At 42.6% G+C, this 17,851-nt stretch overlaps 1 protein-coding gene across 1 annotated transcript; it reads right to left on the reverse strand.

Moving 5' to 3' along the window:
* Window positions 1–6,998: 6,998 nt before the first annotated feature.
* cdk9 (cyclin-dependent kinase 9 (CDC2-related kinase)) lies at window positions 6,999–17,767 on the reverse strand. Its single transcript, XM_076079550.1, has 8 exons — window positions 17,616–17,767; window positions 17,369–17,482; window positions 16,770–16,851; window positions 15,447–15,537; window positions 15,083–15,249; window positions 8,487–8,658; window positions 8,000–8,148; window positions 6,999–7,908 (listed from the first exon to the last, which is right to left on the reverse strand). The coding sequence occupies exons 1-8, from the start codon at window positions 17,654–17,656 to the stop codon at window positions 7,543–7,545; spliced, it is 1,182 nt and encodes a 393-aa protein (XP_075935665.1). The 5' UTR covers window positions 17,657–17,767; the 3' UTR covers window positions 6,999–7,542.
* Between the last annotated feature and the right edge of the window lie 84 nt (window positions 17,768–17,851).

The following is a 17,851-nucleotide window of genomic DNA, read 5'->3' on the forward strand; positions in this document are numbered from 1 at the left end:
TGAGTTTATCAGATGCCATTTTGGATGACGACGTTTGCATTTCAAACCTGTTCTGAAAACAATAATGACAAACGAAAGTTGTTACATTTAGTTACGGGGTAACTGCAGGGTATTGGGGCTGTACTCTAAAGCACAAATAGTAGATAACAGGTATTAGGGTGCACAGGAATGCAGAGTACCAGGCAGATTAAATCACCTCCTCAGAGCAGAGCTAATATAGCAGCAATGTTTTCTAGTACTTAAGAGCAAGACCCCTGTGAATGTAAAATGGCATTTATCCCAATCTGACATGGCATTTACCTCAAACAAACCCTGAAGCAGAGTGTCATCACATCAGTCAGAAAGAACACCATAATAAACCTTTTAGAGCCAGTTCACAGTGTGCCCTTCTTTGGCCCAAATCTGGCACAGTTTAGACACAGTTTGCATCCTGACCTCTCATCCATTCAGATCATCAACAGTGATGTTTCTATGCCGAAGACTTCAGAGGCCATTTGCCTGCAGGCGGCTGCAGTAGGAGGTCCATCTGTCCATTGGAGCGCTTTCTAATTTATGTTAGTTGTTGTTGTCATCGTTGACCCCCCACACACACACACACACACACACACACACACACACACACACACACACACACACACACACACACACACACACACACACACACAGACACAGACACATAAAACTGACAGCAGAGGAGCTCTGGAACTAAAAGAGCAATCCATCATCTGTAAAGCTCCAGTTTGACACCACACACAGACTTTTGAGATGAGAGTGCAATTGTGAGCCTGAGGTGATTCTTGACAAATACATGGAAATGCAATATATACATATTCATAAATGCCTTCTCCAAACATTTTTTCCATGCCTTTCAATAAATATTTTCTCTACTTTATAGTGCAATTTGATGTTCTAAGGCTCTGCTTATAACACTTAAAGGACACATATTATGTTAATTTCCAGGTTCATGTATTTGGGGTTTGTACAACATGTTTATATGCTTTAATCCTCAAGAAAACTCTATATTTTCTCATACTGCCTGTCTGAATATACTTCCTGTCAGCTGATGTCATTCATTTTGACACACTTAGAATGGTCTCTATAATGTACAGTTGACCCCCAAGGTTACAAGGTTTTTTTATTTGACATTGTACAACAAGGTTGCGCAACAAAATTCAGATTGTAGTCCTGTTCTGCTACACAACAAAACACGGAAAAATATATCGTGGAGGTTGGAGGATGAATTAAAAGAGTGTCACAGCCAGAGGAAAGAAGCTGTTCTGAAGTCTGGTGGTTCATCAGCTGATACTTCTGTATCTCTCTCCAGATAGCAGCAGGTGAACAGGTTGTGTCTGGGTGGGTTTAGTCTTTTAATATCCTTTGAGCTCTTCTCAGGCTCCTCTTCTCACCAATATCACTGATGCTCAGTAGACCAGTGATGTTCCTGGTGGTTTCTATCATCTGCTGTAGAGCCCTCCTGTCCTGGACCATGAACATCCCATGTTAGTTTGTAATGTTTCCAGTCAGGATGCTTTCTATTGCTCCTCTGTAAAAGTTAACAAGAACTTGGCACAGGAATTTAGCCTTCTTAAGTTGCCTTCAGAAATACAGCTGTTTATGAGCTTTCTTCACCAGGATGGAGATGTGTGAGGACCATGTCAGCTTGTTTGTGATGCTGATTCTCAGGAACTTAAAGCTGTTAACTTGCTCCACCTCAGCTCCATTGATGTAGACAGGGGTGTCCTTTTTTCTCAAATCAACAATCAGCTCCTTGGTTTTACTGATGTTGAGCAGCAGGTTGTTCTCTGAGCTCCACTCTGAAGGTTGTTGATTTCCTCTCTATAGGAAGTCTCATTGTTGTTCGTAATCCGGCCAATGACAGTAGTGTCATCTGCAAACTCACAACAGAGTTCTCTTGATGTTTGGGGGAGCAGTCGTGGATGTACAGCGTGAACAGGAGGGGGCTGAGCACACAGCCCTGGGGGGCTCCGGTGTTCATCACTAGAGTGGAGGCTGCCAAATCCGAACTGCCTGGTCTGTTTGTTGGGAAGTCTAATAACCAGTTGCAGAGTGAGGCACTCAAGCCCAGAGTGCTAAGTTTGCCAATCAGTTTCATGGGAGAGATTAAGTTGAAGGCTGAGCTGAAATCAGCAAGATGAGTGAGGGCCGAGTGGAGAGCAGTGGAGACAGCATCCTCTGTGGATCTGTTGGCTCTGTATGCAAACTGGTGAGGGTCCAGGTTGGCTGGGATGTTGTTTTTGATGCTGGAGAACCAGTTTCTCAAAGCACTGCCACAGGGCGATAGTCATTTAGAAAAGACACTGCAGACTTTTCAGCAGGTCTTGAAGCAGGTGAAACACTCTCCTTAGACAGTGATGATTAAAATGCCAGTGATGACATCAGTTAGCTGGTTGGTACATTTTCTTAGTACACAACCAGGGATGTTATCAGGCCCAGCAGCTTTACTCATATTCACTCTCATCACATCCTCTGAGGATACTGACAGTGTCACACTCTTCAACTCAGCCACTCCTCAGCACCAGTCCAACTCCCTTCAGCTGTCCCTTATCAGTAATCAAGCACTCCCTCATCAGCACTTCTTAAACCCTTGTCTCTCACTCACTCACTGCCAGGTCATTGTTTGTTTTCTACCTACCCGCCCGTTTTGCTCGTCCTGTTCCCGGTTTCCCAGAAAAGGACAAAGTCCAACCCCTCTCCAGGAGCTTGGTTCCAGAGCCAACGCTGTGTGTGGAGGTGAGTCCAACTATTTCTAGCTGGTATCGCTCCACCTCCTGCACCAGCTCCGGCTCTTTCCCCGCTAGCGAGGTGACGTTCCACATCCCTAGAGCTAGTCTATGTCGCCGGCGATCGGCATGCCCGGGCCTCCCGCCCGACCCACCGCCCGGTCTGCATAGCACCCGACCCCGATGCGTGTCCCTGCGGGTGGTGGGTCCACAGGGTGGCTGCTCCATGGTGTTTATTCGGGCTGAGCCCGACCGGGCCCCATGGGCAAAGGCCCGGCCACCAGACGCTCGCCTACGAGCTCCCCTCCTGGGTCTGGCTCCGGGAGGGTGCCCCGGTTTCCCTGGTCCGGGCGAGGTGACTATAGTCCGTGGGCTGCTTATCATTAGGGTCGTTTTGAACCGCTCTTAGACGGATCGGTGCAGCTGCAGCAGTAAAGCAGGCGCTGCACCGGACCGTCTTGGTGAAGAGGGAGCTGAGCCGGAAGGCAAAGCTCTCAATTTACCACTCGGTCTACGTTCCTACCCTCACCTATGGTCACGAACTCTGGGTCGTGACCGAAAGGACAAGATCGCGGCTACAAGCGGCTGAAATGAGTTTCCGCCGTAGGGTGGCCGGGCTCAGCCTTAGAGATAGGGTAAGGAGCTCGGTCATCAGGAGGGAGCTTGGAGTCGAGCCGCTACTCCTTCGCGTCGAAAGGAGTCAGCTGAGGTGGTTCGGGCATCTAATTAGGATGCCTCCTGGACGCCTCCCACTGGAGGTTTTCCAGGCACGTCCAACTGGGAAGAGACCCCGGGGAAGACCCAGAACACGCTGGAGAGATTACATCTCCCAGCTGGCCTGGGAACGCCTCGGGATCCCCAGAATGAGCTGGAACATGTTGCCGGTGAGAGGGAGGTCTGGGTCGGCCTGCTTGACCTGCTGCCACCGCGACCCGACCCCGGATAAGCGGTGGAAAATGGATGGATGGATGGATCTTTGATAGATTCTATGGATTCAGGGTTTCCACTCTTTAGCTCAAAGGGGGAGGAGTTAAGACCCTGAATATTCCAACAATTTATATATAATTAACGCAATAAAAAGAAAACGAAGCAATCAAAATTAACCTGTACAGTGAGATAAATATGAAAACTCTTACAACTATTTATATATTCACAATGCGGAATAATTATTGATCTGAATTTCCCGGAGACATGTACCATTTTCACTAACATTACTAAGAACTGACTACTATTATAACAATATATTTCCATGTTGTTCTGTTACTCAAGTGTGAAGGTGTTCTGAGTTTGTATATCTTCTCTGGACAGAAGCCGGGTTCACAGGGTGTGCAGCACCTCTCTGACGTCTCCCAGCTCAGAGGTAGCAGGGAGAGGGAATGGGACAGCAGGCTGGACTACAACTGCAGCATAGGACTGTTTACTGTGGTGAAGGCTGAACTGTAGTGTCTCCTCATAGCATGAGCGTTGATCCTGAGGTGGTGATGGGGAGGAGGGGGTCTGGGATAGTCTCTAAAGGGGATGGAAAGTTTGCGTCTTTGAGGGTCTTTGCATATATCCCCATCCTTTCTTTGTGTAGATGGAGTCCATCACGGAGGTCCCAGGTTTCAACGGTTGGGTGGAGGGCCAGGTGGACATTGGATAAGGCATCGTCTTCTGATCTCCATATTAATGTCATGGATGACATGAGGGGTGTCTGTCCTAGGCACAGGGTGGAGAACACAATGCGGGTGTCTGGGAATTCCTTACTGGCCTACTCCGCCATCTTCCTCTCTGCCTCAGCAGTGTCCCTACGGAGGCTGTGCAGGTCATTTGTTCCTGTGTGGATCACCAGATACTGAGGCCTAATGAGGGTCTCCTTTTTTAACAGCTTAATTGCCTGGCCTGTGGTGCTGCAGCGTTTAGACAGCACTTTTTTTCTGTCAAGGAATTTCCCATCAGACTCATCGAGCAGGACCGCTAGTGGGGTTTGTTCTTCAGGCTGAGTGAAGGCAAGCTGTGATGGGTAGAGCTGGTTGTTGACAGCTGGTTGTGTGGATGTATCAGGAGGAGCCAAGGCATTGTTGGGCTGGGGCCGAGACAATGCAGGGGTCTGGGACACTGGCAGAGACAGTCTGTGTCTCTTTACTTGTCATTGTCCTTTCTACAGTATATTCTCAGCATCCTCCTTCACTTTGGCTCACTGAGCACAGATCACACTGTTCTCCTGTTTGAGTGCCTCTACACCTCCTCTGAGGAGGCCTCACTGTCTCTCTTGAGCTGCTGGAGCTCCTCTTTAAGCTGCTTCACAGTGCTGTCTGGGGGGCCAGACAGTCTGACCTGGGTCAGCTATTTGAATTCAGCAAAGTCCAGCTCCAACAGGGCCACACTCTGGTTGATGGAGCTGGAAGGTGTGCGGGGGGCAGAGATGGTCATGGTGGTGGGCTTCACTATCTTGCTGTCATCATCTTCACTGTTGGAGGGGAAATTGATTCTCTTGGTGTCCACCTCAGCTTCAAACAGGGGGAATGCCTCTTCGAATGACTCCAGGTTGGCTTCATTCCCTTGGACCATGACCTTTCCTTTGGTGTAGCATGTGATGGTAAGCAGAGGCTCATCCTTGTCAAGGTGTTTATCTTTACAGAATGTTATTCTGCCTCCTGAGCCGATGCCCTCACTGGATACATATGCATAAATGCTGCAGAGTATCTTTTCAGACGTAGATGGAATCAAAGGTTGTCCTTCTTTTTGCTGAGCATAGTCAGTGAAGAGGACCTGTTGGTCTACTCTACTTTTACATGTAGTAGGGTATCTATATCCCTGCTGTCATGTTCGTATCTGCCTGCTGGTCAGTTTTCATGGCTTTTGTTTGGAGGTAGTGTAGGCTAACTATGTTTACTTGAAGTCTTTGTCATTTACATTGCCAAGAATAAAAAAATAAATAAAAATAAATACAGTCTATGGATTTGACACAGAATGACCCAGCTTCGGGCACACAGGCAGCCTCCATGTTTGCATGACTTTGACATGGGAGCTTCAGGAGACATCACTTTACTCCCGTACTGTACTACTGTACTCTCACTTACTAGGCAGGCCTCCAGGAACTCACAGATACATAGTTACCCATCTAACTTCCGTTGCAGTCTTTACTAAAACCAGGGTACCTTTAGATAGAGTATTGGCTTGATAAGGAGTTTTTGTGGTGAACAATTGATACATTTGATTTAAGATCAACAGGCTCTTACCTGGACCCCCAGAAGGTTCTAGAGGGAACCATACACGGGGACTCAAAATGAAACTCATTTAGCTTGAAGCGTAACATTCAGTTTTGGTTACAGCTGTTCCAGAAAGCACTCCAGGTCTTCAATGGGGACAAGCAGAACAACCTAAACATGTTTGAACATTTGTCATTCCAACATACAGGTAACAGACATGGTAGAAGGGTTGCATTATAATTAGCTCTAGAAGAAAGAAGATTGCCAAGAATTCAGTAGAAAGCACATCAAATATGTGTATGCACTACCCAATGATACAGTAATGTGATGCTGCCACCTACTGGAGGCAGCTCATCAATGTGTGATGGGCAGTCTTCTTGATTTATCTACATGGCTACACTACAGTGGTGTTGTAAAGGCTGGATATGGAGATTAACATTAATCTGCCACAGGTGTCCAACATGTCCTTGAGCATGATAATGAACCCAAAAACTGCTCACGATTTCCAGGCCAGGACCTTGCATGGCAGCTCAACCACCAACACACATCAATGTGTGTGTGTGTTTGTTATTTGAGTTTTTCCACCCGTGCCCATCCGACAGCCTGAGTCTGCCACAGTCACCAGGACAGGAGGAACAAGCTCTTGTGAGTATTGTTGCTCTAGCTCTCTTGCGTTTTTAAACAGAGCATTCAAATCCCAGATTTTTGTTACACTTCATGTTTCTGTGAAACAAATATACAGAAACACCAGCTCACATAAAGGTACATTTTCGGTGTTCTGAAGTACTACCATGAGCCTTCCACTTAGCACTTATTGTATTCATACTAGTTTGCTGCACTTATTGTATTAGTTTGTTTCTTCACTGTACTTCTGGTTCATGCTCTTAGATGCTCGTTTAAAAAAAAGGAGACGCACTTATGACTTCTGGTGACTAGCAGTTCTCTTGATGTTGAATACACTTACTGTAAGTCGCTTTGGAGAAAAGCGTCTGCTAACTGACTGTAATGTAATGTAATGTGTTTGAGTGTAAACCTCAGGAAATACCATGATCACAGAAAATCTTAGTCAAGTTGAGTAATAATATTTTATTTTGGGTATGTAACATTTGGTCATTTGTGAATTATTTGTGTAAAATGGTTTAAATAAAAACCTCAAATACTGCACAGCCTTTAAAGAGACAGCTATTTTTTTAAACAAAACAATAATCATGTGTGAAAATGTAAATAAAAAAAAAAGGAAAAACCCACCAGAATCTCTCCTCAAGTAATCACAATGAAAAGGTATCTGGGCCTCGTCTAATCAAGGCCACCAAGCACACAGCCAAGCCATGTCTACAGAGTTGAACATCAGTCTCTTCATTACTACCTGGAGAGAAAGCACAAAGTTGGAACATAATAACATGGCTTGCATAGGGCTCTGCATGAATCGAATATTAAAGTCCTGTTCCTGGTCAATCCAAACAACCTGCATCCTCTGCCATATACACACACAGAGCAGTAGAGCTCCAAACCCCAACCAAAAAAGGAATGTGTGGCTTCCTCAATATTCTGCTGGTTAGGAAATAAAGTTGTCAATTGTGAGAAGTACCGTCCATAAGTTTCTTCAACCACTAAAACACTCGATCAAACTCAGTCTGACTGGTGGTGGCTGGGTTTCTGTTCTGATTGGGCTGCTGCTGTGGCATGTGGCCTCTCCGTCTGGGTGGGGCCAGATATTCAAACATGGAGGTGTTGTGGGTGGAGAGCATGTTCTTCAGGTCTGAGGGCATGGGGTCGGACCAGAAGAAGTCGTGGTTGAGTGCGTCGTCACTGTCTATGCGTTGTGCCGGGTCCAGGACCAGGAGTTTATCGATCAGATCCAGGGCGTACGGGTCTTTGACATAAGCTTTGAGACGATCCTTTACTTTCCTCTTTTGGCCTTTGGGCAGCTCCATTTTCTGGTAAAGCTCATACTTCTTATCCACGCCAGGCCACACCTGATGGAAAGCCAAAATGATTCATGATGCAGTTGACAGAGAAGACAAGCACGTCACCAAATAATGCAACTTCAGTCTAAACTGATCTTACCTCAGCAGTGATGGAACCACAGAGCTGGCTGATGAGAGTGAGTTGATGCTGCTCAGTGTTGCCTTGCATTATGGGACTTCTGGTCCACATTTCGGCCATAATGCAGCCTGCTCCCCACAGGTCGATGGGGGGGCCGTAGTCTCGCTCACCTATCAGAAAAAAAATAATTACAATATAGAAAAAAAGTGCTTTATTTATTTATTTCAATGAATTTGTGATGCACCTTGTAAACTCAGCATCAATGCGTGCTGGAATTCATTGCTGAATGCCTTTCTGATGTTTGATGACAATGATCGAGTTAGAATAAATGAATTGACACAGTAGCACTATGAATAGCTGCAGCCGTGTGATTGGGTGCTGCTGCAGGACCAACCAACACAAATCAGTGAATTGAACTGCATCCATCCATGGATAGCAATAAGATGAAGGAGAGAAATGAGCACATTTCTGCCTGTGTGTGTCGTTTGGAGTTATGGTGGTCTCTTACCCAGTAGCAGCTCTGGAGGTCTGTACCAGAGTGTGACCACGCGGTTGGTGTAGCGGTTCCCCTGGCTGTTTTTAGCCAGGCTGAAGGCTCGAGCTAAACCAAAGTCCGCCAGCTTCAGGACACCATCTCTGGTGATGAGCACGTTGGCTGCCTTCATATCTCTGTGAAGGATCTGATCCAAGAGACGGTAAAATAATGATGAAGACCACAAGGTATCGAAACAGTGAGAGTAATAAATGACAAATGAGGTGGTATTTCCTGGGTTTAAACCTTTTCTACTCTGAGCCTATTTTTAGGCCTTTGCTCGAAAATGGCATACCCATACTGACTGTAATTCTGTAACTACAAGGTCTATTTGAATCATTTTGATGTTATAATACAGATAACACTTGTGAGATTTGTTCAGATGTGTAAATATTGTGTATATGTTAAGAGCAAATGAAGATGGCACACAGCTCAAATTGAAAACTTTCAGGTTTGCCTGAAAGAAAAGCACTTTTATAGATATTATTTCTTTGAAATAATGTAGCTGAAAGCCTTAAAACTCTCCCAAATCATAGCACAACATGTCAGGCGTCCCTAAATTTGGCTTTGATAAAGTGAAGCAGGACAAAGTTAGAGAGGTTTTAGTACCGAGAGGTTAGGCAGGGTCAAGCAGAATTGTCACATGTTCCATTGTAATTTTATATATTATATAACTATATATTTAACTTGTTTTATCACTAATGGTGTTCATTACATCCAAATACAGCAGTTTGGCATCATTTTGAGAGCCAGAATCCTCTCAGACCCTGTTTCTGGCTCTCATCCATGGGATTTTCTCGTCTGAATTCCAGTTGCTGTGAGTCTATGGACGAAAGTACATTATAACGCCATCATGATGTGTTCAAACATCTGGACTTTTCTCACCAAAGCTACATTTTACAAGATTACATTTGAAGGAGATGTTTTCACAACAACATAAATAGATATTAGAGATGAATTATGAGCTGCTTAACTTCCTAACACTAGCTCTAAGAAGCTTATAATACATATTTAAAATGCCTAATAAGATCTTTTATCCAATGAAAATACAATCTTTTATTTCCTAACCATTTGAATTGTGTATCTCAATGCACTCAGTGGTGGGCCGTCAGGGCCTGCAAGGCCTTCTCTGCTGGCCTAAACAGAATCACAAAGTTATATCTATTTTATAATTTAATAATTTTTCTTAGATACACTACATGCATTATAATTTATAAAAATATTTTCCCCATTATCTTATTTTCTCATTGCACAGCTACTGTCTTCCTCAGTTGCTCTGCTTCCAGTGCAGCTTGGTTTAAGTAGAGCTTTTATCCAATCAGATCTCACCTCTGTGTCTCTAGGTAAGAAGAGAGGCCCGAGGCCTGCAGACTCACACGTGAATCCATGTGCAGTTTAAGTGAATGGGGACGATATTGTTGATCGTCATAGTGTTCAACCAATCAGATCTTTAGTTTGACACGTTGGGCGTATTCTTTGACTTGCCAGAGCCTGCTAGCCGGCCTATAGCTACGTCAGCATTAGTGCAGCTCAGTTTCCATGTGCAGCTCTGCAGTGAGGTGCAGTGTGTGCTGTGATTGGTCAGTGGGCGAGCACGTGACTAACGTGAAACAAAACTTAACAGCAGAGGCTTAGTCGGAGTAGTGAGAGTTCAAATTGAAAGATATGGAAGAAATGACGACATTTTTTGCATTTTGCTTGGTGTAGATTATTATCTTTTTTACCTAGGAGGAGAAACAGATCTGTGAGTTGGGATTTAACTGGGATGAAACTCTGTCAACAAAGAAAGGATGGAGTTTGGTAAGTCAACTGCATTTGTTTTTTACATCTAATATCTGAATGGCCCTTGAGTGTGTAGCAGAATGCGTGTTGTTGCTGTTGTTTTCCCGTTAAGCTAGTTAGCGTAGCCTCCCAGAACACTTGCGGAGCCCCAGCTGTTTTTTGTTGTGGTTTCTTTTGTTCCGGTTCAGAGGTCACACAGACCATTGTCTCCTACTCAGTGATTCTCAACTGGTGGGTCACAGACCTTTTCCTGACAAAAAAAAAAATAAAAATCTTGTGCATTTATTGTGGAAGATATTTTTTATGCAGCGCAATTATTCCAGCATTGTTCAGCGGTGCAGGAAAAACACCGACTAATGCATTGTGAATCACATCATGTGATGCAGCTCAGCCAATCAAATATGGGCATTCTGACAAGTTTCCTGACTCGAGTGAGACGTACACACACCGTGACACACGGGGCTGAGGCAAGGAAAGACTTAGCAGAGCAGGACGATAATTAGGTTCATTGTGAAAGTAAAATCATAAGATGGTTTCCAAAATAGAAGACTGGGTCGCTGCTTGTCATTAAGGGGTAATGGTGGGTCACGCAGCCAGACCATTTGTGAACCACTGTCCTACCTGAGCGCAGAAAACATTATAGTTCCCCCAATTTCGGCTTCTGCAATTTCCTAATGCACTAGCATTATTCAAACGTATTGTTCGGTTTGTAAGCCTCGTACCGAACGGTTTAATGCGAATACGTGTATAGTTACAACCCTAGAAACGAATAGCTGTGGTGCCATCATGAGGTTATTAGGTGGTATTTCAGCTGCAGGACAGCCCAGGTATAAAATGCACGGCCCGCCACTGAATGCACTATTAACACTATAGATGATTTAAACAAAGTAAAAGGAAATATTTGGTAGCAATCATTTTATTTCATTGAATCCTGTGAAATTCCCTCCGACAATAATCGGGGTATCTAAATTTCACAACTTGGCATCACTAATGTAAAATACAAATGAAACCTTTTGGTGACAGTAGCTTTTTCAGTCCACTAGAGGGTACCGAGTTGTTCCTGGGGCGGTCTGGGCTAAAGTCAGCAGTGTTGGACTCTGTAGACCAGGGGTATTCAATTAAAATTCCAAAAGGTCCAGATTGAGAAAATCTCCTCGTGCAAAGGTCCGGAACATTACAATAATATCTAACTTGCGTTATCTATTTAGCTGGGCAAGTTAATGCGTTATGATCGTGTTAACGCATTAATTAATTAACGCCGACAATTATTCTATCGTGCGTTAACGCAGTTTCTTTTTTTTAATTATTAAGCGGACATTTTTAACACCAGAACCGGCCGGTCGGCCGGCATCGAGCGGTGAACAGCTGTTTGTGTGGCATCTCTTCCGTCTCTTCCTGTTTCCTTCACCTACACTCTCCTGGGTCCTAAGTCTTCTTCTTTAAATTTGATTGGCGGATCGCAACCAACTTGAATAGGTGCATACCGCCACCGTACCGGAATGTGCAGTTTCAGGGCAAAAGTTTCATCACTGCTCTGCTAATAAAATAATATAAAATATACATATAAATAACTAAATAAATAAACCTAAACAACACCTACTAACAACTAAATCCTACGGTCTAATCACGTTTTTTTTTAAGAAATCGCAACAGTCTCCTGCAGCATGGGTCCTAAATCCCTCCATGTACAGCCTCTTGTCACCTGTCAGCAGGCAGCAAGCGGTGAACAGCTGTTTGTGTGGCGTCTCTTCCTGTTTCCTTCACCTACATTCCCCTGGGTCCTAAGTCCCTCCATGTACAGCTTCTTATCACCCTCTATGTACCAACGTACATTTATAACAAATACCACACATATTACGGTAATCAGCATTGCATACGTGTCTGACCAAAATACCAAAAAAGAAATGATTCATTTAAATAATTTTTTAGAGTTTTTAAAGTGTTTTTTTTGGAATATGTATAATAAGCATATCATTTAGTTATCGCTACTGAGAATTTAACAAACATAAAAAAAAGGAAAAAACATGACGAAGATAGGTTTCAGATTTCAAATTGCATCTCTTACACACATGAAGATAAAGTTGTGAACACCGGCTGAATATCTATAATCAGAATCATTATAACTGTATTATAACTGCTACTGTGTAAAGGGAATACTGCTGTTAAAAAGCACCTTATTTGTTTAACCCATGTGTTGTCTTAACTTTCTGTATACACCAAAAAGGACAAGTCCTAAGGGTCAAAAATGACCCGCCTTCACTAAATCCCTAAAATAAAACAGCTTGATTGCATTTTAAACTTCAAATCTATTTTGCATTAAGAAACAACCTGTCATTCATCACAAACTTTGTGAATATCTAAGTTTTTCCTCTTCACAGTGCAGAAAGACTGTTTAATCTGGAATCCACTTCTCCCAGACCTCTCTTATGGCCGCAAATTTGTCTGTCACACGCCTTGCAGGTCTTGACTCAAGATTATCAAATCGTATTGTTTTTGAGAAAGTATGAAAGACTTTCAGTGACATCATTGCACGGAAAATCGCCCTTCCACTCTCTGCATCCCAAAGACTAGGTGCAGCCTCGCCTCGGGACCTATACACACCTGCTAAGATTAGCAGCCCGATGTAGGCACGCAGGTCAATCTCAGCCATTATTTCCAGTTGTCTGGGGGTACTGTCATCTGCAGCACCCTTATAGCCGCTGACTGCATTCCCCATTAGTAAACAATGCTTTCAAGAAATGTTTATATTTTGTCTGTGAACTTCAGCCAGGTGTGGGGTCGTGGAGGGGACATGCTGCATATTCGCGAGAGAGTTCAATCAGTAGCACACGTAATCTCAATTTCTTGTGTGTGTGTGTTGTTGTGGTGGTGTGTTTTTTTATGGTTTCTGTAGTATGAAAATTATTTTATAACTGCCGGGTCAAAAATGACCCCTAAGACAAGATTCGTACCCTGTTGGTGTACAGCTTTTATGGAAATATGAACAAAGGTAATGTTTAACTTTTTCTCATGTTGGGGTCATTCTAGGAAAAGTTATTGAATTTCAAGTTGAAAAAAGACCATTAAGGGAGTTTCCTATGCTGTTAAACATAGTGGTGGGTCATTTTTGGCCCCCAAGACAACACAAGGGTTTTAAAGTGCACTTTTGTTCATATAGCAGTACTTTTAAAATAAAAGTGCGCAATACACTACTTTTGAATTCATTATTGAATGTTGCACATAACAATGCAATCGCAAAAAATCATGCGATTAAAAATTGTAATCGTTGTCCAGCACTACTATAGATAGACAGATACATATACACAAGAAGCCTAGTAGTAGTAACGTCTGTGTAGTCAACACCTGTCAAATCAAAGAAAGTACATATCAATTATATTTTAACAATTATTATTCTCAGTTTTCAAATTTAACTGGATGGATTACAAATAATACATAGAAATATATAAATGTTCTTCTCATTTCAAGTAAAATAATGGCTGGATTAAAGAATAACTGACATAACAGAAAGCTTTTTAAATTTTTTTAGCATCTTAAAATAAAGTAATTCATTTTAGAAAAATTTATTTCACCGAATTGTCCTGCAGCTTTAAATTCACTTCATTCAGGTGTGAAGTGATGTCAATATTTATATTTTTCTCATCTTCTAACAAGATAAATCAGTGTTCAGGGACTTTCTCTGTAGTTATTAAACCACTTTCAGCTCTATTCTCTCTGGTAACATCATCATTGTTGGACAGTGAATTACTGTGTCAGGATTCTGATCATATTGGGCTCTTAGGTTTATTTTCTGTGTCTTCATTCAGATGTGAGTGGGTACGTTTGCTCAAAAGAGTTGTGCTTTGTCTGGTAGTGACGCTTCATATTACCGCTTTTAATAATCGTCACGGTCTCTGAACATGTGAGACACACTGGTTATAAACTGTCTGTGGAAAGAATTAACCTATAAGAGTCTGTTCATTCTTGGTTAAAGACTCTGGTCTCTCTGACCACTTTTCTCTCTTTGGAGAACGTCATGTGAAATAACTTCTCTGACTCACGTATTATTCTCCTGCTCTTCCTTCTCTTTCCTCGTCTCTCCCCCGTGTGTCACGGTGTGTAAATCACTCACTCGAGTCAGGAAACTTGTCAGAATACTCATATTTGATTGGCTGAGCTGCATCACGTGATGTGATTTGATTTGAATCGATTGGTCGGTGTGTTTCCTGCACCGCTGAACAAGTGCCGTAAAGGCTGAAAAAGATGCGCCGGTTAAAATAGAAGCTCTCCATCAAAATAAAAATCGGTTTTAGGTTCTGGGTCCAGATCTGGACCGCGGTCCGCCTATTAGTGACCCCTGCTGTAGACTGTAATACAAACAGTTCTGTTTGTCAGGTGCATGATCCAACATCAGTGACATGTTTGTATGACAGTGTTGGTCCGCCTGTCTGCTTCACTGACGAAAACATTTTGCTGCAGTGAAAATGACTGAAGTGAGATGAGCCGAGTAGATAAAACAGATGTTGTCAAACTGTTTTATTTGTAGCTAAAAAAAAAAAAGTTATAAATCGCAATGTTTGATATCGCAAAAAGTGTTTTATTTATTACGGATATTAGGTAAATTATATGGTATCAGTGTAAATTGAACTACAGTATATTGCCACAGACGAGTGTTCTTCTGCACCAGTGGGATCAGTTCAGTGTGAGCCTTCCTCATCACCAGAGACCTGCCAAGGTGTTTAACATACATTTCGGTTTCAGATCCCAAATCTGTCAAAAGAACCAGGGGGTGTTCATCTTCATCAATGCCTCACCTTGTTTCTGTGGATGTAGTACAATCCATTGAGCAGCATCTGCATGACCTTCTTGATCTCGGCAAGGGTGAACTTTACATTGGCATTGCTCAACAGCCCGGCCAGGTCATGCTCACAGAAGTCAAACACCAGGTAGATGCTGCCTTTGTATCTGTTGAACTGAGTAGCTTTAAGAACAACGACAGGGAAAAAATAATGAAAAACAACCAACAAACTCATTTTATGCAACATAGGCTTGCTGCTCCCGCCGTTAGAGAAAGACATATTTAGGTATGGCAAACGAGTAGCCTAAAAATACAAGCACACAAACCTAAATGAGGACAGAAATTGATTAATTTATAGACTGGAGAGTTTTGACACCAACCTTTGGTTCGGCAGATCTCAATCAGGTTGACCACATTCTCATGTTTGAGCAACTGCAGGATCTTGATCTCTCTGAGAGCTGTGATTGGGAACTGAAACAAAGCAGTCAGAGAAAACTCGTATAATGACTGAAGAAACACTGATGCACTGATATGAATTCAGCATGTTGTCAATACTTAGTTTTCTGAGCAAAGACAAGCAGCACTATGAGCACAGCAGCGTTCAATCCACACTCAAAAAAGTGAACGCCAGGGAGTTTAAAAGACACGGTTAACGGCCAGGTCAGTCAGACTTGTGTTTGGGGACTTTTGCTGGTCGAGTTTAACATTTTTCCCCATGTCCTTTTGCTACATTTCCAATTTCAAAACACAGTACATAACATAAAGACAATCACACAGAACATGCACAGAATCCCTAAAACCATAAGCGACAAAACTAAAGACATCCTACAAATTCATTCAAAAAAAACAATAAGCACTAGAATAGTAGCAATAAAAGCATTCATAATCTGAAAAAACAACATATCAAAACATAAGTGCCTATAAGAAACATGCTCCGGGCTACGCTCTACTATACCACTACGAGCACCACGACGAGCAGGTGGAACCAAAGCTGCACCCTATCAGTGTTGTAACAAGTCAGGGGCGACTGTGGCTAAGCAGAGCTGTCCTTCAATCAGAGGGTCAGTGGTTCAATCCCCGGCTCTGCGAGTCGCATGTCGATGTGTCCTTGAGCAAGACACTTAACCCCAAAATTGCTCCCATAGCTGTGCCTACGGTGTAGAAATGTGATAGAATCTGAATAAGCTATCTTAACTGTCTGCGGCATGATTTCATTGCCATTGCATGCGAGACAACTCCTACCTGCCTTCTGATTGTTGCTTAGCAACAAACAGAATCGAGTTATTCGAGACTATTATTGGTGCTACTACTGCTATTATTACTACTCATTATATGAATCATTGATGCCATATGCATTGACTGTGTTGTAACTGTTGTGTTGTTCATTCTGTACACATGACATCTATCACACTGCATCCTGATAGAGGATCCTCCTCTGTTGCTCTCCCTAAGGTTTCTTCTTTTTTCATATTCCATTAAAACAAGGAAAAATACTCCCATAAACTGAGGCTCTGCCTTTCATTTACCCGTTGCCATGGTGAATTGTAGTATTAGAGCTCCACTGATTACGGTATTTTTCATTCACCACGCAAGAGCTTAACTCACAGTGAACATAACCAGAAAGAGCATTTTGGTCATATGGAAAAACACTTATGCTGACTCCACATCAACAATGGACATCATTATACTGAGTGGTATATTACCCCTTCTTTCTCATTTTCCATCAACACTTTCTTCAGTGCGACCTTCTTCCCAGTCTGTCTGTGCTTTGCTTTGAACACCTCCCTGTGAAGAGAATGGTACAACAGAACTAATCAAATACTTTTACTTTGCTTTCAAACTTGATTTTGAAGAAGAGAGAAAGAAAACCAAGTTGTAACTATAAACCACATTAGGATAATATGTTTAACATATAATGCCAACAGTCATTTCACTTGGATCTTTCATATACGAGTAAATACCTAAATATTCACTTACAATTGTAGGCAAGTGTTTCTTTTAAGGTGACAGACTACAACGTCCCTCTATTAGCTACTATACAATCCATCAGGCTAGGTTCTTTGACTTTGTAAGCTACATTTTCAAAGTCTCTTGAACATATAACAGATATCCGTCCTAAAAATGATTTTTGAACAGCTGCCCACACGGAGAGAAACAGAATTGTTCATGTTTGGGCCCAACTACCTGAACGCTACTTGTCCTCTAACAAGTTAGCTAAGCACAGCTAACGTGAGTCCTTCTTATAGCCTATGCGTTAGTCACACACACACAGACAGGAAATATATATTTTTGTGAGACTCACCCAAAGGTTCCTTGTCCTATTTTTGCCATTTTTTCGTATTTGGAGAACTCGTCACAGAAAGGAAATTCAACTCCATCGTAGTATTTCGACATTATGGCGGCCTCCCGGTCGGGCCTGAAGAGACATTTCATTAAGTAATGGAGCATTATTGTTAGAACACAAGCAGCATAGAACACGGCCCACTGTAATTACATTGTTTAAAACAAAAATGTTTTAAAAGTGACAATGTAAATCGCTATATTCTTACTTTTCAGCCCCGCCGGCGTTGCTTGTCTTGTCTCGCTGCATCCCTGCTAGTCTGCGACCCTGCTGTGTATGCTGCGTTCAAGTGAAACTCAGGCTCCTAGACTTCAGCAGTGTAATGAACTGTTTCTTTAATTTATACATAATACTAAAAATACAGATATAGAAATACAAACACCCCACTCGTATTGTGTAGACAGAATGTAATTCAATAAGAGATAAAATAATGAAAGTATTATT

Source organism: Anarhichas minor, unplaced genomic scaffold (assembly GCF_050575085.1).
Source record: "Anarhichas minor isolate MPS153535 unplaced genomic scaffold, ASM5057508v1 ptg000073l, whole genome shotgun sequence".
NCBI classification, from domain to species: Eukaryota; Metazoa; Chordata; class Actinopteri; order Perciformes; family Anarhichadidae; genus Anarhichas; species Anarhichas minor.